This window comes from Trichosurus vulpecula, chromosome 6 (genome assembly GCF_011100635.1).
Source record: "Trichosurus vulpecula isolate mTriVul1 chromosome 6, mTriVul1.pri, whole genome shotgun sequence".
Lineage (NCBI taxonomy): Eukaryota > Metazoa > Chordata > Mammalia > Diprotodontia > Phalangeridae > Trichosurus > Trichosurus vulpecula.
The window spans coordinates 272,449,312-272,473,285 of NC_050578.1; the positions used below are offsets into that span (position 1 = coordinate 272,449,312).

At 57.9% G+C, this 23,974-nt stretch overlaps 3 protein-coding genes across 4 annotated transcripts; 1 reads left to right on the forward strand and 2 right to left on the reverse strand.

Annotated features, from left to right (window-relative positions):
• Nucleotides 1–105: 105 nt before the first annotated feature.
• Nucleotides 106–9,020, reverse strand: MTA2 (metastasis associated 1 family member 2). The gene is made up of 18 exons (XM_036764563.1): nucleotides 8,910–9,020; nucleotides 7,693–7,760; nucleotides 7,027–7,120; nucleotides 5,375–5,492; nucleotides 5,150–5,213; nucleotides 4,248–4,365; nucleotides 3,954–4,056; nucleotides 3,668–3,767; nucleotides 3,386–3,574; nucleotides 3,213–3,287; nucleotides 3,038–3,096; nucleotides 2,751–2,848; nucleotides 2,493–2,632; nucleotides 2,041–2,269; nucleotides 1,832–1,921; nucleotides 1,629–1,747; nucleotides 1,020–1,156; nucleotides 106–859 (listed from the first exon to the last, which is right to left on the reverse strand). Exons 1-18 carry the CDS (start codon nucleotides 8,935–8,937, stop codon nucleotides 694–696), a joined length of 1,995 nt encoding a protein of 664 aa, XP_036620458.1. The 5' UTR covers nucleotides 8,938–9,020; the 3' UTR covers nucleotides 106–693.
• Nucleotides 9,021–9,769: 749 nt separating this feature from the next.
• On the reverse strand, nucleotides 9,770–21,341 carry EML3 (EMAP like 3). Of its 2 annotated transcripts, XM_036764561.1 has the most exons (22): nucleotides 21,084–21,341; nucleotides 20,406–20,613; nucleotides 20,048–20,314; nucleotides 19,768–19,881; nucleotides 17,747–17,814; nucleotides 17,246–17,369; nucleotides 16,107–16,277; nucleotides 15,658–15,727; nucleotides 15,452–15,562; nucleotides 15,089–15,184; nucleotides 14,467–14,622; nucleotides 14,104–14,245; nucleotides 13,272–13,423; nucleotides 13,029–13,154; nucleotides 12,816–12,947; nucleotides 12,522–12,589; nucleotides 12,327–12,415; nucleotides 11,936–12,033; nucleotides 11,690–11,777; nucleotides 11,009–11,107; nucleotides 10,646–10,776; nucleotides 9,770–10,224 (listed from the first exon to the last, which is right to left on the reverse strand). In XM_036764561.1, exons 1-22 carry the CDS (start codon nucleotides 21,103–21,105, stop codon nucleotides 10,021–10,023), a joined length of 2,736 nt encoding a protein of 911 aa, XP_036620456.1. In that variant the 5' UTR covers nucleotides 21,106–21,341; the 3' UTR covers nucleotides 9,770–10,020. The 2 variants fall into 2 exon arrangements, with proteins under 2 accessions (XP_036620456.1, XP_036620457.1); XM_036764562.1 differs by lacking the exon at nucleotides 14,467–14,622.
• Nucleotides 21,342–21,981: 640 nt separating this feature from the next.
• ROM1 (retinal outer segment membrane protein 1) lies at nucleotides 21,982–23,726 on the forward strand. Its single transcript, XM_036764695.1, has 3 exons — nucleotides 21,982–22,650; nucleotides 22,754–23,000; nucleotides 23,158–23,726. The coding sequence occupies exons 1-3, from the start codon at nucleotides 22,061–22,063 to the stop codon at nucleotides 23,371–23,373; spliced, it is 1,053 nt and encodes a 350-aa protein (XP_036620590.1). The 5' UTR covers nucleotides 21,982–22,060; the 3' UTR covers nucleotides 23,374–23,726.
• Nucleotides 23,727–23,974: the final 248 nt, after the last annotated feature.

Genomic DNA, 23,974 nt, shown 5'->3' on the forward strand with positions numbered 1-23,974 from the left:
AGGAAGCCTCTCCTGGGACTAATGGTCAATCTTCCTGTCCATTTTCACCATCAGACCTCCCATCTCCCTAGGCCCCATCCCATAGAGAGCAGCAGAGCCAGGAGGGGCTGAAGAAAAACAGCTTTTTATTTTTGTCGATCTAAGAACGGATTACAGATTCCAAGGTTAAAAAACGGACAAAGGGTCTTTATTTCTGAGAGTTGGTGTACAAAAGGCAGGGATGTGGGGGAAGGGGAAGGAAGAGTGAGCACAAGGAGCTGGGACTGCCCGAGCTCACAGGCCTCTAACTCCAATTAAGTCTGGACATCAGATGGGAGTAAAACCCAAAATTAGAAAAGAAAACAAGACTTGAGACATGGCAGTGCACGCCCCACCCCCGCAGGTACCAACAGGTACCCTATTTGCCCCTCCCACGCTCCCCAACAAGGGGAGGAAAAATTAAAAAAAACTTTAAAAAACCCTCCCCCCGCAAAAAACCTGCCCCAGGACTGAGTCTTTTGTACCCCCAAAACAGACTATTCTGTATGGGGCTTTTCTCCTTCCCCAGGACCTGGAGAAGGCCAAGGAAGAGGCAGATGTGTCGGGAGCTATGAGCAAGCTCTCCAACGCCCTCCCAGGACCCCAGCACACAGGTAAATGCCCCTGTCCAGAGGCCAGCCTCCCACCTACCCTCTTCCTTTCCCCCAAGAATGCTCAATCCTCCAAGACAATAGGCTCATTGGTGCTGGCAGGGTGTGGGGGTAGAGGTGGGGGAATCGGGGCCCTGACCGATGGCAGTGGAGGCTTCACCTTCAATGGTAAATTGGGCCGCCTTGCAGCCCGCCGCATTTCCAAGTGAGTCAAGGCCTTCCGTAATGCCCTAGCAGGGAAGATGAGGTCAGATGCAATCCCACTGTTGTCAGCTGGGCCTTTCCTGGCTGCTCCGCCCCATTATTCCTGCTTACTGTTTCATCCCTCCATTCCCCCCAGTCTCTGCTGTCAGCCACCCATGTGCCCAACGCTGTCCATCCACCCACTACCTGGTGTCTTTTGTGGCCACAAATACCACAGGGTTGGGGGCATCAGCTGGGTTTAGCTTCTGCCTCTTGGCTGCTGGCTGTGTGCTTGATCGAATCCCTGAGGTGAGGGGCCTTCCATTGGCCGAAAACGGAACCACCTGGAAAAGGAGAGGGGTAGCTTTCGGAACCTCGGCCACGTGCGACCCCATTCCCGCGGGCTTAACCACAGTCCATTCCAGGAGCCCGCCACCTCCTACGCTCCACTTCTCAGCAAGCTAAGGTTCTTCACCTTACTGCCTTACAGTGGGCTGGAATCTGCTTCTCTGCAGCCAGGGGGTGCAGTGGGCAAGAACACTGGGAGAGCCAGGGTTCAAAATCTAGCTGTGTGCCCAGCTACCTCAGTTTCCTCATCTGTAAAATGGAGATGATAATGGCACTGACCTCCCAGGGCTGTTGTGAGGATGAGATCACTTTGGAATGCTATGTAAATGCCAGCGTGTGCACATGCGTGTGCACATGCATGTACGGACAGCCACACGTATGCATTTCCTGCCATTACCGCTTCCAACCCCATGGAGACCAAGCAGACCAATGAAGAAAAACGAGTCTCCCAAACACCACCCAACTCACACTCTCATAGGCACGCTTCACCACAATGCCCCCCAAGCTGCGGTTCTGGGTCATTTGGTTCCTGTTGATTGGTGTCTTTGTGCCTCGTGGTGTTTTTGGTTTCAGAGGAGCCTGGGCCGCTACCAAGGAAAGAGAAAGATCTTGCTGAAATCCTGGGTTCCAGAACCATTCCCGGCCCTTCTTTTCCACCCTGGGCCCCATACCAAGGTCTTTGACGATGGTCGCCAGGGGCAGTCGCACCAGGGGGTGAATCTTGAGAGGCGTCTTGGCTGCCTTGGGGAGCCGGATGGAGCCTAGGGACAGAAGAAGAATCATCGAGTCTGGGTGACCTCCTAGCCCAGGCAGAGCCCAATACACCTTTTGGGCAAACTGTCCCCATTCTCTCCAACAGATCTTTCCTGCCCATTCTCACACTCAGCCTTGATGGCGTTGGCATTGATGGGGGCATAGGGTCGGCGGGCAGCCCTCCTTGGCTGTAGCAGGTCCCTGCACATGCGCCGGGCGAGACGGGTCAGTTTAGTCGTCTGCAGCAGAAACGTCTGCCTGTTCTTGGCCAGCAGCTTGGCCCGGTTGGCGCTGGTTGTGTACGGAGAAAGGCTCTGGGCTTCAGGACGAGACAAGTGGCCTCGGGAGTGTGGTTCCTGGTGGAAGGTGGAAACAAAAGCAGCATCAGCAGTGGGATCCTACTGCCCTCAGAATTCTGGATCTGAGCCACCCCAGCCCCACCTTCTGGATCCGCTGGCTCGGGAACAGATCCAAAACTGCCAGACTGTTTCCTCCCCATTACTCAGTGCGGGCAGGCAGCTTTCTTAAGCTCTTGCCTTCTAGGCCCCTTCCCCCCAGCCCCAAGCCCTGGGTCCTTACGGTGGTACCCCGTGCTGCCCCCTCCAGCTGCGTTGGAGTCTTCAGCCCCCCATACTTCTTCCAGTAGATCCAGCAGGATGCACAAAGACGGCACTGCATGTTGGGGGGCCCCCAGGCATACCACTGTGCTGACTGGGTGGCTACAGACACAGAAACAGGTCAGCTGGGGGGGTGCAATCAGAGGGGCCAAGCCTGGCTCCTCCGAGCGCTGATGCAGGAGCCGAGGCAGCCCGAACCCCAGCAGGCCCCAACACTCACTGTGGCAGCTCTCGCAGGTCAGCCCCTTCTGGAATCCCGCCCCGTTCATGCCAGGCTTGGACCCCACAGAGATGATCTGGTTTGGGTTCGGCTTAGTACTGGGGGGACAGAAAAGGACAGGAGAGGGTGGATGCGCAGGCTGCTTCCAGCGGCCGGAGGAGGGCAGCTTTCCAGCCCAGCCCAGGGAGTTTCCCTGCCACTCTCCTGCTGATCCCACCACCTCCGGATCACAGGGAAGGGAAGGAAGGTGCCCTGGCTTCCCTCCATACCCACCTACTCCCACTTACTAGGTAGGGATGTAGACCTGTTTCAGTTTGCTGTCGGCTTCGGCTGCTTTTAATCTTTTCTGCAGGTGACACAAGAAACAGAGAGAGCAGCATGGGGGGGGTCCCTGGGCTGGCTTCTCTGCCCCCCAACAGCAGCTCGGTGCCTTCCTCCCACGGGCCCCACACCATTCCTCACCTGCTGGATGTAGCGGTCGGTGGTTTTCCACATGTAATAGAACTGGACGATGCTGGCGAGAGACTTCCAGGGGAGCTGGGGAGGTGATGCAGAGTGAGCTGGCGCCCTAGCCCGAGGACCCCCAGCCCCTCGCCGCCGCCGTGGCCGCTGCTTCCTGACCTAGCCCTACTCACAAAGTCCTGCCGGATATCGTTGAAATCCTTGCCGTACTTCTCCAGCGCCTCCTCGAACAGCATGGCCTCAGAGGCCGACCACTCCTCCATCTCATCCCGGCACAGCACAGGGCCGCCCTGGGGCACCAGCGTGGACATGGCCTTGGCCAGGTCATAACCATTCCGCTGGAGGGTGTCCATGGCGTGGAACTGCGACAGAGGCAACAGCCGGTGAGAACCCTGAGACGGCCCAGGGACCCCTCCGAGGCCCCGCCTTCCCCAACCCAGACAGCGGCGGCTCACCAGGGTGATGTCTCGGGAGGCAGCTGCCGCACTCATGTGCAGACTTGGCTGCCGGATAGAACTGCTGCAGTCCAGGGCCCTGGCGAAGGTGCCCACCGCTCTAAGGGAGGAACAGCGGGTCACTGGGGCGGAAGGAAGCTTCAAGGGAACGGGCAAGGGAAGGGGAGAAACACCACAGGGAACATCAGGACAACCTCAAGGACACCAGCTGGGACTGAGAGAGGCCTAGGACCGCCAGTCCGCAGCTCCCCCAGCCTAGGGTCGCAGTCACCCGCCCAGCCCTCACCGGGCCACGACGAGGAACTGGTCAATCTGCCGGTCAGTCAGGGGGTTGTCTGGATCCCACACTTTCATTTCCATCTTCTGCTGATTTCGATTATCAGACTCACCTGGGAAAAAAGACTACGTCACCATGAAAGAGAAAGAGTAGAGGGTAGACCTCCGGACCCCCGTCCTCTCCTCGCTCACACCCTGGTCAGCCGCCGCAGGATCTCTGGCTCTTCTATGTCCCTCGCCGTCGGCTGGGCCCCTCCACTTGTCCCCTCCCTCTCCCCTTGGCCCTTCCCTCCTTGGGCCTCACCTTCCGCCAGCCGCTCTGGGATCTCTGCTTGGTATTTGCAGCCAACCCGGATCTCACCCTGGTCAGCCAGAAGCGTTTTTTGCACTGGATCAAACACCAAGGAGTAGAAGAAGCAGTCCTGAAACAGGGTGGTAGAGAGGCAGCTGAAATGAGCCTCTCCCTCCCCCCAACCAGCTGGTCCCCAGCAGGCCAGTCTGGAGAGCCCAGGGCCAGCCAGAGTTCATTCTCATTCATCCCAAACCAGGCTCTCCTGGAATGCTCAGGCTTCCCAGTCTCCCTTCCCACTTCACTGCACATATCCAATCACCCAATCCAGTCATTTCCAGGGCTTAGCATGTGCCCTTCTGCCTACACTCACAGCCAGCAGGCTGGTTCAGGCCCTCAGCACCTCTTCCCTAGCCTCCTAATTGATCTCTTTTAACTCTCCAACCCACCCTTCACGGAGCCATTAGGGTTATATAAACTCCTGCCTGCCTGGAACATGATACCCTGGACACCCTGACCTCAACTTGCCTTCCCAGCCCTATCTCATTCCCTATCATACATCCTCTGGTTCAGCCAAATTGGCTGTTCCTCCATCTCCATCTCAGGACCTCTGCTTCCCCTGCCAGGCTCACTCCCCTCCCTCCCTTCCCCCTCCTGTCAGAGATTCACTTCCTAAATGGAGCATTTCTGGAGCCTGTAGTCACTATGAACATGAATTGGCTTTAAAGCCATTCCGCACATACCTCTTGTGTGTGCTCTTTCCCCTATTAAAACGCAAGCTCTTAGAAGGGCAACAGGGGCTTTGCTTATACCCTGGTAGCCCACATGGGCTTAGGGAGGGTGGATAGCGCCACCTCGACCGTCCCCTCCACACTTGTCAGTCCCCTCCCTTCTACCCACGCAGCCCTCTCAGTCACCTCCTTCTCCAGGTACTGGCTCAGGATGTCCGTCTCATTTAATAACGTCACGCTGCATTTCCCACTGCCAAGAAAGGGAAGGAAAGAAAGGTCACCAAGTCCCCAATCCCTAGTCTTCGTCCCTTCCGATCCCCCGAGAGCAGGGGTCCTTTCCACTGGCCGGCTAAAGAGCATAGATGGTGGGAGAGAAGCTCCTCATGGAGAGGCCCGGGCCCTGCTCCCTACCGTATGTGGGTAGCTGGCAACGATTCAAACTGTCTAGAAAGGAAGAGTTCCCGGTGCTTCAACTGGTGCCTCTGCTGTTCTGAGACTCCTGGCTGCTTGGACTCCTCCTCAAATTCCCCTGGGAGAGGAAAAGAAAATAAAGGGCAGCTGGGGAGGGCAGGGCTGAAGAGAGGAAGGGGGAGCAGGGGAAGGGCTGTGCTGGTTCACCACCCCCTCATTGTATCTGTCTCTCAGTCTTGTGCCGCCACCCCCCCCTTCTTACCTTTCCCCCATCTTGGCCCCAATTACACTTTTCCCCAATGCTGCTTCATCCCTAATGCTCTGGGTTTAAAGCTGATAATGAGGAGCTGCCATAACCCTTCTCTTTCCCTCCCCTCCCTCCAAAACCACAGAAATTCATCCCAGGCCTCAAGGGCCGATGCTGGGATCTCACAACACACAAGCGGCACTTGCCCTTCCCAGACTGCCCTGAGGAGCTGAACCCCAGTGAAGTTATACCAGGCTGCGCCTCCCCAAATGTCCTTAGACTTCACAGGCCTCCTCTCCCCTCCCTAAAAGCAGGATCTGCAAAACCATACGTGCCCCTTGTTCTTTGTCTGGCTCACAGCGTTTACCTTGAAGAGACAGAACTTCCACCCCAACATCAACACTATCCCTCCCCCACCAAAGGCCTCAAGCAGGCTAAGAAGCCCAGTCGTAAAGGGTTAATAGGGATGGGTGCCAAAGGAGAAAGAGGTAGGATAGCGACGTAGCAACAAGCCCAGACCCATAGGCCATTGTTCCAACTACCAGGGAGAAGGGGGAGCGGGGGAGGAGTTTGCAGCTGACTCCTCCCTTTGCCTGTGCTCCGGAAACCAGGGCTAAGGCAAGGGAACCACACCCCCCAAAGCCCTTCTGATTGGACAAAGCCAAGGTCAGCCCCTGCCAGATGGGGCAGTAAACCCCGTGGGGCTAGGAAACTTGGAGAGCCTTGTTCCCCATTAACCCTTTAGCGCTGGAACCTTGGTCTAAAAAGTTGAAAACAGAAGTATCAACGGAGGGGGGCAAAGAGATCACAAAGGACAAGGGGGAAGAATGATAGAGATGAATTATTACTGGGAAAAGAAAGAAGGAAAGCGAGGGATGGCAAGCAGGTAGAATAGGGAAAGGGGAAAACGAGGGAGGGAGGAAGAAATGAAAACAAAGACAAGGAAGATAAAAAGGGCAAAGTGAAAGGAAATTGAGGAAGTTCTTCCTCTTCCCAAAGCCTCCACTCTGGCCAGACCAGCCATACCCTTATCCCCTGCACAACCGAGCCGCACCACCCCCCCTTCCCAAGGCAGGACACGGTGCACGCTTGGTCCTTCCCTTCCTCTTCACTTCCCCTAATGCAATCCTTCTCATTCTCTGCCCAAACTCTGGTTCATCCAAAACTTATCCACAAGTCCCGATTTCGCTACGATTAGGTTCGCCGTCTCTACCCTCCCCCTCAAACCTCCCGGCGTCCTCCCCACCTTAAGACACTCCGGCTCTCATCACATTCCGCCTCAGTTCCACTTTTCTGACATGTGAAAACAAGCCCCGACCCCTCCAGGCAGACCCGCTTCCCCCAGCCTTGGTCATGAGACCTGCCCAGGCCTGAGGACACGAGGGCAGGGGAAGAAAAGACTCACTGGCGTTGCTGTCGGCCAGGCTATTGAGGCTGCTAGAGATGTCTCTTCTTCGGAAAAGGCAGACGACCTTTGCCTCCACGTTCCCGTTTGCAGTCTAGGAAGAAGGAGCAAAGTGGTGTTAGAGAAAGTAGATGTAAGGAAAAGAGGCTAGGAACAGGGAATATATTTTCTAAGCACTCACTGGTAAAAATAAGACCTCAAGAAATTATGTGCCCAAGAAAGTGCTGCTCAGTCTCAGAGCCTCCCAAGTCCCCTCCCACCTAAAGAGCTCAGAACTAGGCCAGGGCCAATATAACCCAAGCAAGGATGCTTCAGGATGCCTGAGACAGTAAGGAGCCTCTCAGAGAAGCACACAACTGAAAGGGGCCCAAGGCCCTCCACTCTAACCACCCAGGAGTGATACCAACATTGCCTCAAAGCGATCAACGAGCTTTCACCAGCAGACTCTGGAAAAGGAGAAGCTGGTCACCTCCTGAGGCTGCCCTTTTCACTCAGCTAGGTCTGGAAACTAGAGCTTCCTGTTAGGAAGTCTGTCCTCACAATGAGCTGAAACCTCCCCTTCCCTAACTTCTGCCCACTGCCCCATGGGGGCCACAAGCAGCCACACATTGTCACAGATGTGGTTCATGGTGAGGATCCTGCCCCCCCCCACATCCACACACTCACTTTGTTGAGCTCCTCGATCCTCCTCACAAGGTAAGGATTGCTGGAGGAGTTCTCAAAATAGACGTAATCTGCAGTGGGGAAGAACCAAAGCCCTGAGTGAGGGGGCAGGGATGCAACAGGAAAAAGGGGGGGGGGGTAGAGACCCTTGAAAAGGATGGGGCGAAGGGGAGAGGAGGAAGGAAGAACTTGGACTGGGCTCTAGCCTAAAGTGAGAGCAGCAGCCAGGGATGCTCTTGCAATCCCCCTCGGTGATCCCACTATCTTTCCAGGGCTGAAGCTACAAAGGCAAAACCCAGGCAATCCCTGCTTGGAGCCCTCCTGACCGGTCTTTACAAAAACAAAAAGGAGTCAGGAAACCCCTTAACTGCGGTGTGGACCAGGCCAAGAGCAGCCTCCAGGGTCGGAGCTGGGACCTGGCCGGCCCCTTCCTGCCCTCGCTGCTAACCCTCCGCACGGACTCTGTTCCGAGGCCAGGGGCGGGAGGCCAGGGGCGGTCATCTCGGACCTAGGTCTGTCCCCAGGGTCCTCGAGGGTTGGGTAGTGGACAAGGATGCGCACAGGGCTCGGGCGGTAGAGCCGAGGTTCAAAGAGTGCCTCTAACAGAGACAGGACCGGAGCGCTCCGACCAATGGGCTGCTCGGGCAAAACTCAGCTCTGGACACCCCGGCCCTGGCCCCATCGGGACAGAGGGCCAAAGGGCGGCCCTATGGCCGGAGGTAGGTCTGGGCAAGAGTTCTGCCCGGGGGGGGGGGGGGGGGCAGCGCTAGCACCGCAGGGATCCCGGAGCCAGCTGCGCCCGGGGGGTGGAGGGTGTCCCTATCATGAAGGGGGAGTCGGGGGGGGGGGTCTGTCGAGATCCGCCGGGCACTAAGAGCTGTACACTGGACGAGGCGAGGCCAGGCAGAGGGTGCATGCGGCCAGAGTTACTCAGTCGCCCCGAGCGCCCCGGGCCTCACTCCGCACCCCACTGCAGCCTTAGCGGTCAAGTTCATCCATTGCAGTATCGTTGCAACCCCCGCCCGCGACCCCCCACGGGGGCGGGGGGGGAGGGTTGCAGTGTATTCGCCCTCCCCTACCGGAACCCCCCTCCGGGAAGGCTCCCCGTGCGCGCATGCGTCCTCTCGTGCCCCCCCCCGCGTCCGTACCCCCCCAGTCTCTCTTCCCCCTGCCCCCCACCCCGGCCCGGTTCTGGCGAGGCTGGGACGCGCGGTACTCACCCCCCACCCGGTACATGTTGGCCGCCATGGCCTCCCGACGGGGCCCGCGGGCGCCCGGCTTGGCCGCGGGGAGGCCCCGGCGCTGCTCCGCCCTGCTCTGCGCCCCGGCCCCGGCCCCGGCCCCGGCCCCGCCGCGGCCGCCTCAGCCTCGGCTCATCCCGCGCCGCCGCCGCCGCCGCCACTGCCTCCGCCTTCCGCCCAGGACGCGCCGAGGCCGGCGCCGGGCCCGCTCGGCTGCTTCCGCCCCACCCCCCCCCGCCCCGCGCCCCGGATCCCGCGGTTCGGTTCGTCCCGACGGAGCCCTGCCTCAACGCCGAGCCCTTCCGGAACCCTTCCGGCTGCGCCCGAAGGACGGGCGCCCGCGCTTCGGCCACTTCCGGAGGCGCTTCGGCACTTTCCGGCCCGCGGCCTCCGGCGCTCGGGCATTTCCGCCTCCTGGTCCGGGAGGGGCGGGGCTAGGAGGGAGGGGAGGGACCAGGAAGGAGAGGCGGGGCCGAGGCTTTAACCCTTCCCTCGCCTCAGCCTTGCAGCCCCCGGCATGTGGCCACCGGAGGGAGCGGCGGACCAGGCATTTGCATGCCCTTTGCTTTTCATTTGCATGGGCCTGGTTTGTTTTTTCACTTCCCTGTTTGGGCTAGCCCCCCGCCCCAGCACACTCCACTGCGCCCCCACCCTGGTCAATCCCGGACCCTGGGAGCGGGAATCGCCCTTAGGGAGGAGGCACCGCGTCCAACCTCAGCAACCCAGAGGATGCCCTCGGGCCCTGTCCTCTAACTTCAAATCCAGAGCTCTCTCCACCCCAACCCCATGTTACCCCCCCCAGCCTTTCACCCGCAGAAGAACACACGGAACGCCGCAAAGGGACTTGGCATCTGTTTTATTGATCCTGCACTGCTGCAGGGTCTGGGAGGAGGGCGGGGGCTGCTCGGCTCAGCCTGCGGTTCTGTACAGTGTTGGGGGGTCCCAACGCCCCTCCCCGACCGGGAAAAGGCACGGAATGTAACGAAGTTGGAAGAAGAGGCTCCTGGTCCTTGGGAGGGGGATGGGGGCGACGGGAGGTAGGGGGAAAAGCACCCTCTAAACCCACCCACTCCATCTCGTCCTAGTGTGGTCAGGCATCCAGCGAGGAGGCGGGGGAAAGGGAAGGCGTGCGGGAGGGCGTGAGAGGGGCTGGTCCAGGGCCCCCACCACCCAGCATTCGCCACTGGAAAATGCTCGCATCCTTTCCTCCCAGTGAGATGAGGTGAGAATCGTCATGAGTGAACCGGACACTGGTGACGTGGCTGCCGTGGCCTCCGTACTTTCGGCTAGGAGCCTGGGGTGGGGGTGGGGGCGGGGGCAGGGAGGACATCTCAGAATGGGAAGAAATGGGTGGAATCCGTCCCAGTTATGTAGGACTTAGAGCTCCGGAAGCTCAGATACCACCATTTAACAAATGAGGCAACTGAGTCGCACAGGAAGAGACCTGCCCAAGGTCACAGGGCCAGTAGTTAAACCCTTGTCCCCTTACTCCAAATCCAAATGCGCTTTCCACTTACCGACAGCCAGAACGCAGTCTCCTCTGGAGTCCCTACCCACTCTTCAGCAGCTCTGGACTGACTCCCGTCTCGTACCCCCCTTTCCCCTCCCCCACCCACTCTTCAGCAGCTCTGGACTGACTCCCGCGTCTCGCACCCCTCTTCCCTTCTAACCCCTCTTCCGGCCACTGGCCTGGTGGGGTGGGGGAGACCCCTCACCTTGGCCCGGGAGCACGGGTACAGAAACAGGTGCACTTTACAGAAGTCATCGGCTACAGCCACCACTCGTTCATTGTGGGACCGGCACAAGGAGTTGATGTCTGTCCCGTCGGATCCATCCGGCCACACGCCTACCAGGTCAAGCCCTCCTCATTCCTGCTTCCTCCTCATTCCAAGCTCCCACATTCCCAGCCACCCACAGGCCCAGCATTTCTATTGTTCCCGGACATTCCCGGACCCAGGACCCACAATGCCACATTCTCAGGCCTTCCCCTCCACCCAAGGGCAGTAGTTCCCAGTGTGGTGGCATTGCCCTCCTCACAATATTCCCAGTTATCTTCACGAGGCTGGCTGGGTGCTCACCATACACGTGGAAACCCAAGACACAGGTATAGGTTGCCCACTCTCGATCCCGGCTCTCATACCGATTTCTCAGCAGCTTGCAACCCCCTGCCACGTCCCCTGGGAGGAAGGGAAGGAGGGAAGCCCCACTTAGGTCAATCCCTTTCCATCAACTTAGCTGACTGAAGAAAATGAGGAGAGCCCATAGAGAGCTTGGGCTCCAGGATTTCCTGGCAAATCCATATTCTTTAAGTCACCCCTCTCACCCAATGCCCCTGGACAATTTTTCTATAAAGGTCTTTGCTTAGCACATTTTCCATGGATTAGGTTCGTGAGATCATAGGATTTAGAACTGGAAGGAGCTTTACAAAATAAAGATACCAGATGTTACAGCAGGAAGGGACTTTAGAGCACAGGACAAAAGCCTCAGAGGGACCTTAAAGCTAGAATGTGGGAGCCTGGAGGGAAACCTAGAATGTCAGAGCTGGGACAGACCCAAATCTCACTTCTAGGTGAGCAAATGGAAAGCTGAAGAAAGGAAGTGACAAGATCAAGATCCCCCAAAGAGTAAGCAGCAAAGCTGGGATTCAAACCCAGGACTCTGCCCCCAAATCCCACAGTCCCCACCCCCACCCTAGTTCTGAGCCATAGTGGGGGAGAAAACTTGATCCCTGTGACCCACCCCTGTGAACCCCTCCTCACAGTAGAGGATCTCGTAGTCCCCAGAATTGGACATGATGAAATTGCCATCCTTGGACCAGTCTAGGTGGGTGATGAAGCTGGAGTGCCCCTAGGGGAAGGAGGGGAGGGGGCCGGTGAGTCAAAATTGGAGCCTTCAGTTCCCAGCCCAGTCCCAGGCCATTTCCTAGGAGAGTGTGAAGAGCTGACCTGCCCCTACCACCCCCAGCACCCCACCCCCACCCCACTCTGTTCACTGGGCATACTCACCATACATCTGCCAAACCGGCTGCACTTGGCCCCATCGCTGGACACACTGTAGATATAGATCACGTTGTCATGAGAACCGATGGCCAGGTACATCCCATCTGAAGGAGTCAGTCAGTCAGTCAACAAACATTTCTTAAGTGCTTACTATGGGCCAAGCATTGTGCTAAAAGCAGGGGATATAACAAAAAGGAACTCCCCAAAACCAAAATCAAACAGCCCCTGCTCTCAAGCTCACCTTCACATACAGGAGACAAGGGGCCAGCAATTATGTACCTCAAAAATAGGCATAGAATAATCGGGAGGTAATGTCAGAAGAAAGGAACCAGAATGGGGGGGTGGGGAGAGGAAGCAGGCAGAGAGAGGTGGGGGTGGGGAGGGGAGCGGCTCTCACCTGGACTATACCTGACAACGGAGAGCTGCTCGTTACCATCAGTGAAATCTGACACAATCTCTTGAGTTTCTGTATCCAGAACCAGCCACCTGGGGTCAGAAGAGGGCATGGGGCCACAACGCCATCGCTGTCCCCATCTCCTTACTTCCCTCCTCCCCCTACCAGGCCTGGATCCTTGGTTCTGCCCACTCTCACCTCCCAGTGTTGAGTCCCACAGCCACGACCTTCCCACTGGGGTGGAAATCCGCACAGAGGCCCGTCTCCTGGAGGGGGAGGGTGGTCAGAGATGGAAGGCTGGGGTTGGGATTCAAGGAGATACTTTTCTCATGGGGGGAAACCTACCAGATCACCCCAAAGCCCACCTCCCCTCAGTGCTTCTCAAAGGGGAGGCGTGGCCAGCCTTGGGAAAGATGGCTGAATTCCCCAAAGATTGGGGGGGAGGTAAAGGAAAGGGGTCTCAGAAGATAAAGTTGTTTCTGGCAACAGTACCTTGAGATCAAGGCTCCAGGCCAGGGCGTGACACTCCCCATCCCACAGACAGAGCTGCCGGTCATGGCCACAGGTGAGGAAGCGGTTCAAGGAGGGGTGAGTGCAGAGACCCCAGAGCTCATCAGTGTGACCCTATGGGATACAGAGGCTGAGTGGTTATCGGATCTCCTTGCCCCCAGCCCCACACTCCTCTGGCCCCACACAAACCCTAACCTGGATAACCGGGGAAAAGCCCTGAGTCAGGTCTCCCCTCAGCAGTGCATTCTTTGTGGTGCCCACCAGCAGCTCTGCGCCCAGCCCTTCAGCAATGGCACGGACAGCTCCAAACTGTTCTGGGATCTAGAGGCAGGGGAAGTCTGTGTCTCAGGAGGAAAGAAGTCCCTACAACTTTCCTCCTGCTCCCCAGCCCCATCTACCTCAGTTCTTCCCTTCCCCCACCTCCAGTCCCAGCCTTACCTCAGCCTCCTGAAGGGCAGTGAGCCCGGGCCCCCACTGAACCAGCCGGCGATCCCGCCCACCCCCGCTCAGCACAGTCCCGTCCCTCAGCAGACACAAAGCGAAGATGGAGCCTTCGTGGGCTCGGGTCTGAGCCACAATCCCAAATGTCTCTGTATGGAGGAGGGAGAGCCAGGATTGGTAGGATCCAGGTCACAGGGAAGGTCATGATAGATCCAGTGCAAGGGAAAAGGAGGATGAGCTGAGAGCCAAGGCCAAGTACAATGAATCCTTTAAAGCCTAGAATGTCCAAGTTGGTAAGGACCTTAGAATATGCTATGTCAGTGCTGAAAGAGGCCTTAAAACCCTGACTGGGCGCGGTCTCAGAACCCAGAATGTCAGAGCTGGAAGGGGCCTTAGCAACCACCTAAGTCCAAGGAGTCTTCACATTTTTTACATCATGGGCCCCTCTGGCAATCTAGGGAAACCTAATATGACTGTGGCTTGTTGCTGGCATTAATAATTGAAGGAAATGCTAAATTTCTGTTAGGAGTTAGTGGAAATTTTAAAATGTCATTTTTTCCCTCCAAGTTTATGGACCTTCTAAAATCTATCCATTAAGCAGGGTAAGAATCCCTGATCTAGTCCAACCTCTTCATTCCACAGATGAGGAAACCAAGGTCCAGACAGGGGAAGTCACTTTCCCCAGTCGAGTTCCTAGGCCACCTCCGGACTATATGGACTTCCTTCTCCTGAGGCCCTTCTTCCTCTCAATTCTCTAGCCTGCCCTCTGGAAACTGCCTTGGCTCTAACTTCGACTGAGATCCAGACAAGCCTTGGGGGAATCATATACCTTTAGCCCCACCCCTGCCTGGGGTCCTGGAGTCAGGCAGGCTCCGCCCCCAGGTGAGGATGGTCCCTTCTGAATCCCCGGTGAGGATGTCTCCATCCGGAAGGAACACAAAGCAGGGGACAAATTTGGGTTTCTTGTATTTCTGGGAGGGGGTAGAAGTTAGAGGTTAAAGTCATGAGATCAATGGAGAGGTCAAGGGATAAGTTTGTACTTTTGGAGGTCAGGAGGACAGAAGACACAAAAGTTGGAGGTCAGAGGTCAGGGATCAAATCTAGGAACTGTAGGAGGACAAGGCTGTGGGGCAATCCCCATTTGACACCCATACACACACATTCCCACCCATCAAGCCGCTTCAGACCTCACCCCAAAGACACCCTGTTTCCGAGTGAGTCCCCCACTGCCCAGAGCCCCTCCTCCAGTAGACCAGTTCCAGAAGTGAACATGGGACTTTCCGCTAGTGACGATACAACTGCTGTCTCGGGGGTTGAAGCCGACAGCCAGGACAGAGTCATTTGTACTCTGGAGGGAGGGAAACCTAGGGGTTAGTCAGCCCCCAGATCCCCTAACCCAGTCCAGGCTGGGGACCCCACTTCCCACCCCTGCCCCTTTCAAAGTAGTCTGAGCTTTGGGGTATTACAGGGTCAGGAGGCTGAGAGATGTAGAACTAAAAGGGGCCTTAGAGGTCATTTCGTGTTTTTCAGGAGAAACTGAGGCCCAGAGAGAAGTGATTTGCCCTGGGTCATCCCAGTAGTAGTAAGAGATAATGGCAGGATCTGAACTCCAGTCCACTTCACGCTGTCTGAAAGGAGGCCGCGGCTCACCACGGAGGGAGGCATCCAGAGACTCCAAGTTAGTCCCAGACCCTGACATTTCCTTCTTCTGTTCCCCAACCACCTGAACACCTAGCTATGACCTTGGCCAAGCACTCAGTTCCTTGACCTGAAGCCCCTAGAGTCTCCTTCCTCTGTCCCCCCAGGGACCTCACCTTGATTTCCACCAGTTTGGCACCTCGGTTCCAGTCCCACACAGACAACATGTGCTCATTAGAGTCATCGACCACACAAAGGAAGTTGCCCTGATCCTGGGGGTGAGGACACATTGGGAGACTCAGGGTGCAGCCCTGGGTCTGAGGGGCACAGTCACAGAGCAGTCACGAGGAGAGGGGATAGGAAGGGCTAAAACACGCCCAATCACGGGGGCCAGGACGATGGCAGGCAGACAATGAGGACTTACTAAGCACCTACTATGTGCCAGGCGCTGTAAGGCAGGAAGGACTGTGGGCTGCATAGGATTCTCTCTGAGTAGAGATCTTGGCATGGGCATGGTCTGTGGGAAGGGGCCAGCTCACCGAGACAGAGAAGGCGAGGGCCCCAACTCCTCGCTCAAACACCCCCAGGCCGATCTCCTGGAGCTTCTGGAGCTTCTCTGAATCCCAGATGTGAACCACTGGCTGAAGCGGCTGAAGGGAGAGTCAGAGAGCCAGAGGTAGAGGGAAGTCACCAAACAAGATCAGACTGGCAGCCCACCCCATCCAGGCTTGAGGTCTGACAGTACCTTCCCGTCTTTGTCGACCCCCGCCGTCTGGCCAGAAGCTACTCGGACGCCATCGGGATGGACAGCAAGACTAAAGGTGGAGAAGGGGATATGCCACTGGGGGAGGGATCTCTAAGTCTCTGGGATCCCAGGATTTCCAGCTGCAGGCAACTGGCCTAGAGGAGTTGGGAGGCACCACCTGCCTCTAAGTTATATGACCAAAGACCATCCGGCCCAATAGAGGCCATAGAGAGAGGGGAAGTGGTAGAGGAATTGAACCCAGACCCTCTGCCTCCAAAACCATCAGTAAGCCCATCTTTTTCCTGAAGCCAGGCTTCCTTCCCTCCCTGCATCTGCCTTCCTCATCCCTGAGGGCACCTAGCTATCCCTTGTGGGAAGAGCCTTCTCCTGAAACAACTCTCCCCCATCCCAGGGCCTCCTTTCCCAGCAACCCCTGCTGTTGACCTCACCAGCGAACACAGTCTGTGTGACCCAGGTAGTGTCTCTGGCCACCACCCCCAGGGCCTCCCGGACCTCCTCCTGGGCGATACAGCACCACCACACAGGCAATGAAATAAACTACTTCCCCTGAGCGAAGTACAAACAAGTTGGAACGAGAGTCTCGGCCCCTGTACCCATAACTGGGAGGAGGAGGAAGGTCAAGGAAAAGAAGCCAGTGAGGAGGTTACCATCAGAATTCCTAGGGACGGCTCTCCCAGCCCCTCCACCTTCCATGGCCAGTCAGTGACTGAAGCCTGCCCACTACCTCTGCTGCCCTCTCCGATCCTTCCCATTCTCTTCCTCCTCAGAGCCATCGGCCTGGATTGAGCTTCCTCAGTCCCCACAGCAGGCCAGGGTCCCCCAGAATCTCCGACGTCCAGGGCCACCTGATGCCTCCCCGCTGCCCGTCTCTCCCATCTGATCTCTCTCTGAGGGGCTGCTGTCAAAATTTTCTTAAGGCACACCTTTGACCATACGTTTCTCAGGTCAAGAATCTTCAGTGTGTTCCTACTGCCTTACCCTGGCATTTCTGGCCTTCTCCGATCACACTTCACCTGACTCTTTGGACTCCTGTGACATCACTGCTCTCCACCCAGGTGTTCCAATCAGACCAGACCTGCTGCTCCCCACACTTGACCTATCACCTCTGACCTCTGGACATTCACAAAGGCCTTCCTCATCTTTGCCTGTTAAAATCCCTTTTCTTCACTGAAGCCCAGCTCAGGGGCCACTTTCTCGGATCTCCTCTACTGAGGACTGAGACTCCCCTGCCTTGAATATTTCTGTAGTGCCCTATACCTCTTGATATCTGATCCTACCTTGTAACAAACCTTTGTGCATGCAGTTTATTGCTCCCTGATCAACTGAAGGCCCCTAGAGCCAGAAGAATGAGGCAAATGCTTAATAAATGCCTATGGAACTGAATTGTGAAACTATGATGGACAAGGGCCAGAGGTCAAGGGTGAACAGAGGATGGGGGAGAAGGCTCCTTCACTGGCAAGGGCATTGAGGGAGGGACAAGAGGATTCTGGGGCTCTCTGAGGGAAACTACAGGGAGAGGAGGGGGAAAGGGGGCCACTCTGGACCAGGGGATGGGATGGGAGGATACACCCAGTCAAGACTGAGGTTCTCGGGGGGCGGGCCACTGGGCAGCTCCTCAGGACTGCGGACGCCCGACGGAATGTACATGGTGATGGGTCGACCCCGAAGGAACATCTTCACCGAGATGCCCTCTGCAGGGGAGACAGGGAGACCAGGATTACCTTCCAGTTCTCTCTCCCCATGCCCCATAGGGACTCTTAACCTGGAGAAGGAGGACAAGTTGGGAGCCGAATTCCATCCTCTGAGCCCTATCCTCACTGATAGGCCTACTGTCCTCAATCCCAGGGTGTCAAATTTGCAGGGCTAGAAAGGACCCCAGAGGCCTTCTTATCAAACCTACACCCGACCATAAATCTCACCTCTACAACACAGCTAACAAGTAATCCTGTCACGACTGCTGGGAGACCTCCTGGGCTGGAGAACTCATTCTCTTTGGAGGTGACTATTCTTACCTGCCCGGCCTCCTGTTCCCACCAAACATACCCTGTTTCCCCAGATCTGCCCTCACCGAGGTTATAATTGCTCCTCCGAGAACCAGGGCCTCCAGGGCTGGAGACTGGATCTTTCCCTCCTCGGCTGTGGAGAGAGGGTAAAAAGAGCCAAGAGGTAAGGATGTGTCACAGGGCAAGGCCTTGGGGAGAGAAATCTGGGAGGAGGTTTAGTTAGCATCAAGAGAAAGACTATACTTACAGCTAGCACAAAGCATTTTTACAAATATGATCTCATTTGGGGCTGTGGTTAGCCCCATTTCAGAGATGAGGAAACTGAGGCAAACAGCAATGAAATCAGAATCACACAGCTAGTGAGGGCCTGAGGCCAATTTGAACTCCTCGGGTCTTCCTGACTCCAAGTCCGGGATCCATCCAGCTGCTGGGGATGGTTGGCTCCCAATGATTAAGAGAGGCCCGTGAAGATCAGGAAGTGCCCTGAGGCATACTTGGAAGGAGTCATTAGCCCAGGATCATACAGCCAGTCCATGTCAGTGACCAGACTTGAATCCAGGTTTTGCCAAGAGGCTGATGGATCCACAAAGTCCCACCACCTCCCACTGTTGGCATTATTATCCCCATTCTGCACAAAAAAATAAAGGCTCACACAGCTATTAAGTGTCTGAGACAGGATTCAAAGCCAAGCCTCCTCTGATGCCACAAACATCTAGCTTCCCACAATGCCCAAGAGATTTTTAGGGTCCTTAGAAGATAGGGGCCTTTGCTTTCTTCAACAAAAAAGAGACCCAAGGGTAAGCCAGGTCAGCAGGCAAAATGTTCTGAGTGCAGAGAATGTTCTGCTTGGAGCTCCCAAGCCACACGACTGTCAGGATTTCCCATCGGCTCCCCCTGGACTCCCCCTTATTCCCCGTCAGGACTAGCTAGTTGGCCTTGGACTCCAATTCTACGGCTATCTGTGGCTCCCTAGAGATGGCAGGTCAGGAAGAACCCTGTCCACTCTGCCAATCAGGAGAGACCGGCGCTCCTGCAGAGGCTGTGAACCCCAAAAAGCTGTTGGGAAGAAAGTGCTTTGTTCACCTGAAACACTTGGAGAAACATGTCATCTCCCCGTGCCTCCATGACGGCAGGGTCTAAGTGGATCAGGACAGAGGCCCTCCGACCTCCTGACCAGAGAAAGGCCTAGAAGGCCCTGGCACTGGCCAAGCAGCTCTACAGCTGACCTCTCCCCAAGGGGCTCGGGCAAACAGACCTGTCCACTCGGGGAATCCCCCAGCTCCATGGATAGGAAGATCCCATGGCAGACCTTGATTTGTAACAAATCAGATGGGACGGAGGGAGGAAGGGAGGGAGAGACACATCTCAGTGGCTAGAGTGAAACCTGCTGGGAACGTGGTGCTTTAGCCAGGTTGGGGTAGGCCTCTATTGGAGCCCCTTTGGGGAAGGGGAGGTGCTTAGGAGGGCCTAGGTTCAAATCACATTATTTTCTGCCTCAGTTTCCTCCTGCGTCAAATGCCAAGGCCAGACTAGATTAGGAGTTCTTAACCTTTTTAAAGCCATCAATCCTTTGGACAGTCTGGCGACCTATGGGGCCCTTTCTGGAATATGGTTTCTAGGTGAATAGAATACAGCAAATTAAGGAAACCAAACAAATTGAAATAGCTATTAAAATGCTTTCTAAAACGCGTTTCTGGGCTCCAGATGAAGAACCCCTGAATGAAATGGCCTCTGACATCAGCCCAAGATTCAAGATTCTACAAGAGCATCTCAGTCAGGGGTGGCAAAACTGAGGCGCGGGGGTCAGTGCCTTGGTCTAGGAGCCACCAACCTCTGGTGTTGACCTGCCTCAGACATTTAGCCTTTTAATCTGTCTGAGCCTCTGTTACTTCATCTGCAAAACAGGGATGATAACAGGAGATGTGGCCTAGATGTCTGTTGAATGAATAAATAAACGAATGCATAGAGACGGCTGGGACCTCCCCGAGGGCTCTGAGGAGGTTGGGGGAGGGAGGAGACAGGCAGCCCCCTCCCCGCCCCGATCTGACGATCACATGGGAGGGCTCTGAGGGGAGGAGTAGCCCACCTTTCGGAGCTGCCTGACCGGAGCAGCAAGTTGGCCGATGAGGCGGCTTTCCTGGAAAGCTTCTTTCGGGGCCGCTCAGAAGGGGAGGAGGAGGAGGAGGAATTCCGACGAGGCCTGAAGCGGAGGCAGTGGGTGGATTGTGGAAGGGGTCCCCAGAGAGGACAGGGAAGAAGATGAAGTTAAAGATCTTCCTCCTAGGAGGTGAAAGGCCCCAGCGCAGGGTCCCTTGGCCACCCTCCCCTCCTCTCCCGCGCCCCACTTCCATGCCCCGGAGACTTACGTGTCCCCCCTCTGAGGGAGCTGAAAGGGCCTCAGGGCCCCAGGAGGGCCAGGAGAGCCAGCACCACAGCTGCTGCCGCCGCCACCTCCTTCGGACTGGACACCCACTAGTTCCTCCTCTCCGCCTCCAGGAAGGGCTGGGGGCCCATTGCTCAAGGCCAAGGAGCCAGAAGACGGCTGGGACTCAGTTTCCACCTCCGTCTGGGTGCCCCTGCTCACCAAGGAAGGGCTGGGCGGAGGTGGCAGTCCAGGGGGGGCTGAGGGGCTGCTGAGGGAGAGAGTGAGGAATATAAGCCCGGCCCACAGGTCAGAGAGCCGCCGGCAGAAAGGAGGAGGGAGGCACGAGGGCAGCCAAGTACCTGTCACTGGATGCCTGCACAGGGACAGGAGAAGCTGGGGCTCCCACGGGCGACCTTGGGGTCCCCTCCTGCAGCCTGAGTCTCCGCAGGACTTCGGCCAAGGCAGCTTTCACCAGCTCCATCTCTTCCTCTTGAACCCGGAGCCTCTGGCTTAAGGCCCCCAGAATGTCTGGCCCGGGGGGCTCCCAGCCCCCAGACTGTCCCTCACCTACATCAGGAGAGAGGGGTGATCACACCCGGCCTGCTCAGCTCTCTGCTGGGCTGAGATCAGGCGCAAGACCCAGGGCTCCTGGCCTTTCTGCATTCCCTCGGGAATAAAGACCGAAGGCAACCCCTCAAGTCCCCCTCCACCCACTCAAGCCGCCTCAGTGGGAAAGGGAGGGAGCCGGGCTCCGGGTGGAGTTCATTCCCTGCCGCCCACTCCCCCCTCCTGGCCAAGGCTCAGCCTGGCGGGCTCCTTCCTGCCCGACCTCCTCGGGAGATCGGCAGCAACGTGGAGTAGGGCAGAGGGGACGGGAGCCGTGCCCAGGACCTGGGGACTGACAGCCGGCTAACAGCGCCCCGGGAAGGCAGGGGCTCCACGCTGCGCATGGGGGGGGGGGGTGCCCTCGGAAGGGCCGTTGCCCGAAGCGCCCCCAAGTCCTCGCAGGCGCCCCAACCCCCTGGCCTGGTACTCACCCGGCCCCGCGGCCCCGTCCATTCTGCCCCCCCGGGGTGCTCCGAGCCTAGCCGCGAGCGGCGGCCGCGTCTAGGGCCGGGACGATGCGAGGGCCATGGCCCGCCCGGGGAGGGCACTGGACCACCGGGCGGGGAGCGGGCAGCCCGGGGCAGCAGGGGCTCCCGTCGGGGCGCAGGAGGGCGCTGTCCCCAGGCTGACTCTGGGCTCCCGTGGGGCTGGGGAGCTGTCCCGGGCCCCTGCTCCGCGGCGCAAACAGACGCCGGACGCGGAGCAGCCAGGAAGCGCGGGGGGGGGGGGGGGGGGGGGGGGGGGGGGGCCGTGGGGGGGGCGGGCCGCCTGGTAACCCCTCCCTGCCCAGGCCCGACTGTACTCCCACGGGGCGGAAGGGAGGGCGGGGCAAAGGGCCCGAGACCTCCCGTGACCCACTAGCCCCCTCCGGACCCCCGACCCCCACACTTCCAAAGTGCCTCTGCCTCTCCACTAGCCCCCAGCTCTTCCCCGATCGTCCCCACACATTTTCCCTCTATTCCCAGGGGACCAAAAGAAGGGTGAGCCACGACAACCTGACAGGCTCCGTAGCTCAGCTCCCACCCCCCACCCCACCCTTAATGGGCTCCGGCAAAGTGTATTGGGGGTAGGGTGCACAGAGAGGCCAGATGGGGCTGGTGGGGGGTTGGGGGTGGTGGTGGTGGTGTAGAACCGGAGGGGCGGGGCCAAGGACTGTCTGTCTTCTCAATAGGGGAGGGGACCACCCAGGGGGTGGAGCCAGGAAAATCTGTGCAGGGACTGGGGCTGGCTGAGGGGAGTGGGGGGGCAGGGCAAAAAGTTATTAGGGCTCCGGGGTGGGACCCTGGGGTATTGGGGTCAGGTTGGCATTAACCCAGCGCTGAGCCAAGCCAGGCTGACTCAGCGGCCCAGCCCCTGTCTTGGTCCCCTGGCAGGCCCCTTGGCACTCCCCCGGGGGCAGAGATGGGAGATGGCTGCCATTCTGCCCCTTCCCCTGCCCCTTCAGGCCCGGATCCGCCTGGCCCAGGGGCTCTGGCTCTTTTCCTGGTTGCTGGCTCTGGCCGGTGGCCTCACTCTCATCTCTAGTGGCCACCTCCTGGTACAGCTGTGGCACCTAAGCCCTTTCTTGGACCCCACCTGCTCATTTTCAGCCCTCCCCAAGACAGCTTTGGCTGCAGGGGCAGCTGCCCTGGGCATGGGGGTCTTAGGGGCTGGAGTCACCAGAGCATCCTTGGATGCGGCCCGATATCCGCCTTGGCGAGGGGTGCTGGGACCAATCCTGCTGGCTGGGACCATTGGGGGTGGGGGTCTCCTGGCCCTGGCAGTAGGACTGGCCCTAGCATTGCCCAGGAGCCTAGATGCTGCCCTAGAGAATGGTTTGGGGGGAGCCTTGGCTCACTACAAGGACACAGAGGTCCCGGGGCACTGTAATGCCAAGCGGCTGATGGATGAGCTCCAGCTGGCCTACCACTGCTGTGGGCGGCACAGCTACAAAGACTGGTTCACTGTTCAGTGGATCAGTAGCCGGTATCTGGACCCCAATAACCAGGACATCATCGAGTAAGTGATGCAACCCTCCTGTCACCCTGCCCCTGGCCCTCTCCCCTCCCCTGCCAGCTCTTGGGGGGCCCCTTGGATGACAGCCTCTCTGCTCCTTTGGCAGCCAGATCCAGAGCAACGTGGAAGGCCTCTATCTAATCGACGGGGTCCCCTTCTCCTGCTGTAACCCCCATTCCCCCCGGCCCTGCCTACAGAACCAGCTCTCCAACACACAGGCCCATCCCCTGTCTGACCCTCGGCAGCCCAACCTCAACCTCTGGGAACAGGGCTGCCATGGCGTGCTGCTGAGGCACCTGGTGGGGCTGGCCAGCACCCTGGGGACCATGCTTGCCATTACCTTTTTGCTGCAGGTAAGCAGAGTTCCCCAATGGCAGACTGAGCTGAGGACTGCCAGCTGCCCTAGGCTAGAGACAGGCCCCTTGACCTTCTGTCCAACCCGTGGCCAGTTCTCGGGCCTCTGAGTTGGAGCAGACTCTTCCCTGACCCCTCTCCCTTTGCCCCTCACAGGTGTTGGTGCTCCTGGGACTACGGTACCTGCAAACAGCTTTGGAGGGCCTGGGGGGAGCCATAGATGGGGAAGGTGACACCCAAGGCTACTTGTTCTCTGGGGGCCTGAAAGAGATGCTGAAAAGTGCTTTCCAGCAGGGGCTGTGTGCTCAGAGACCTGTGCCCGAGGAGGTTCCACCAGAGGCCCCAGCTGAGGAGGCCCCAGCAGAAGCCTAGCACCCCAGAGGGGAAGGGGAAAGTGGAAGGTGAGGCTGGCCAGAGTAGTTCTCAGTCCCCTTCCCTGCAGTGGTGCCCACAAAGAGATCAGTACTGCTCTGGAAGGGAATGAAGAGGGGCTGCAGCAGGGCCCGAGGAAGAAAGGAAGGGAACTAGATTAGGGGCGACAGCCAGAAGACACAGAGGGGAGCATTAGCTAGAAGTAGCAAAAGATAGAAACCTACCACCCCACTTCAGAGCCCCTGCCGCTAGCATGGGCAAAGGGGGGCAGAGAACATTCCTGGGGGGACCACAAAGAGGTGCTGATGGTAGAGGGGGTGAAGAAAGACCGGCCGGTCACCCAGGGAAAAAATGGCACCAATCTCCATGTGTACAAGAATCAATAAACCTCAGCCGCCTGATGTTTCTCTTTCCTCTTTCTGGGCACGGGGAGGGCGCTGTGCTCTTGGACCAAGGCGAGCAGGCACTTCTCTGCGTCTTTTCTTAGTTCAGGAGGGCCCTGGTACCACACTGGGGTCTGACCGGATTCTAAAGGGTTCAGACCTTGGGTGTTGGAGGGTGAAGGGGGGCCCCGTTAGCACCACTGAACAAAGAGCAGAAG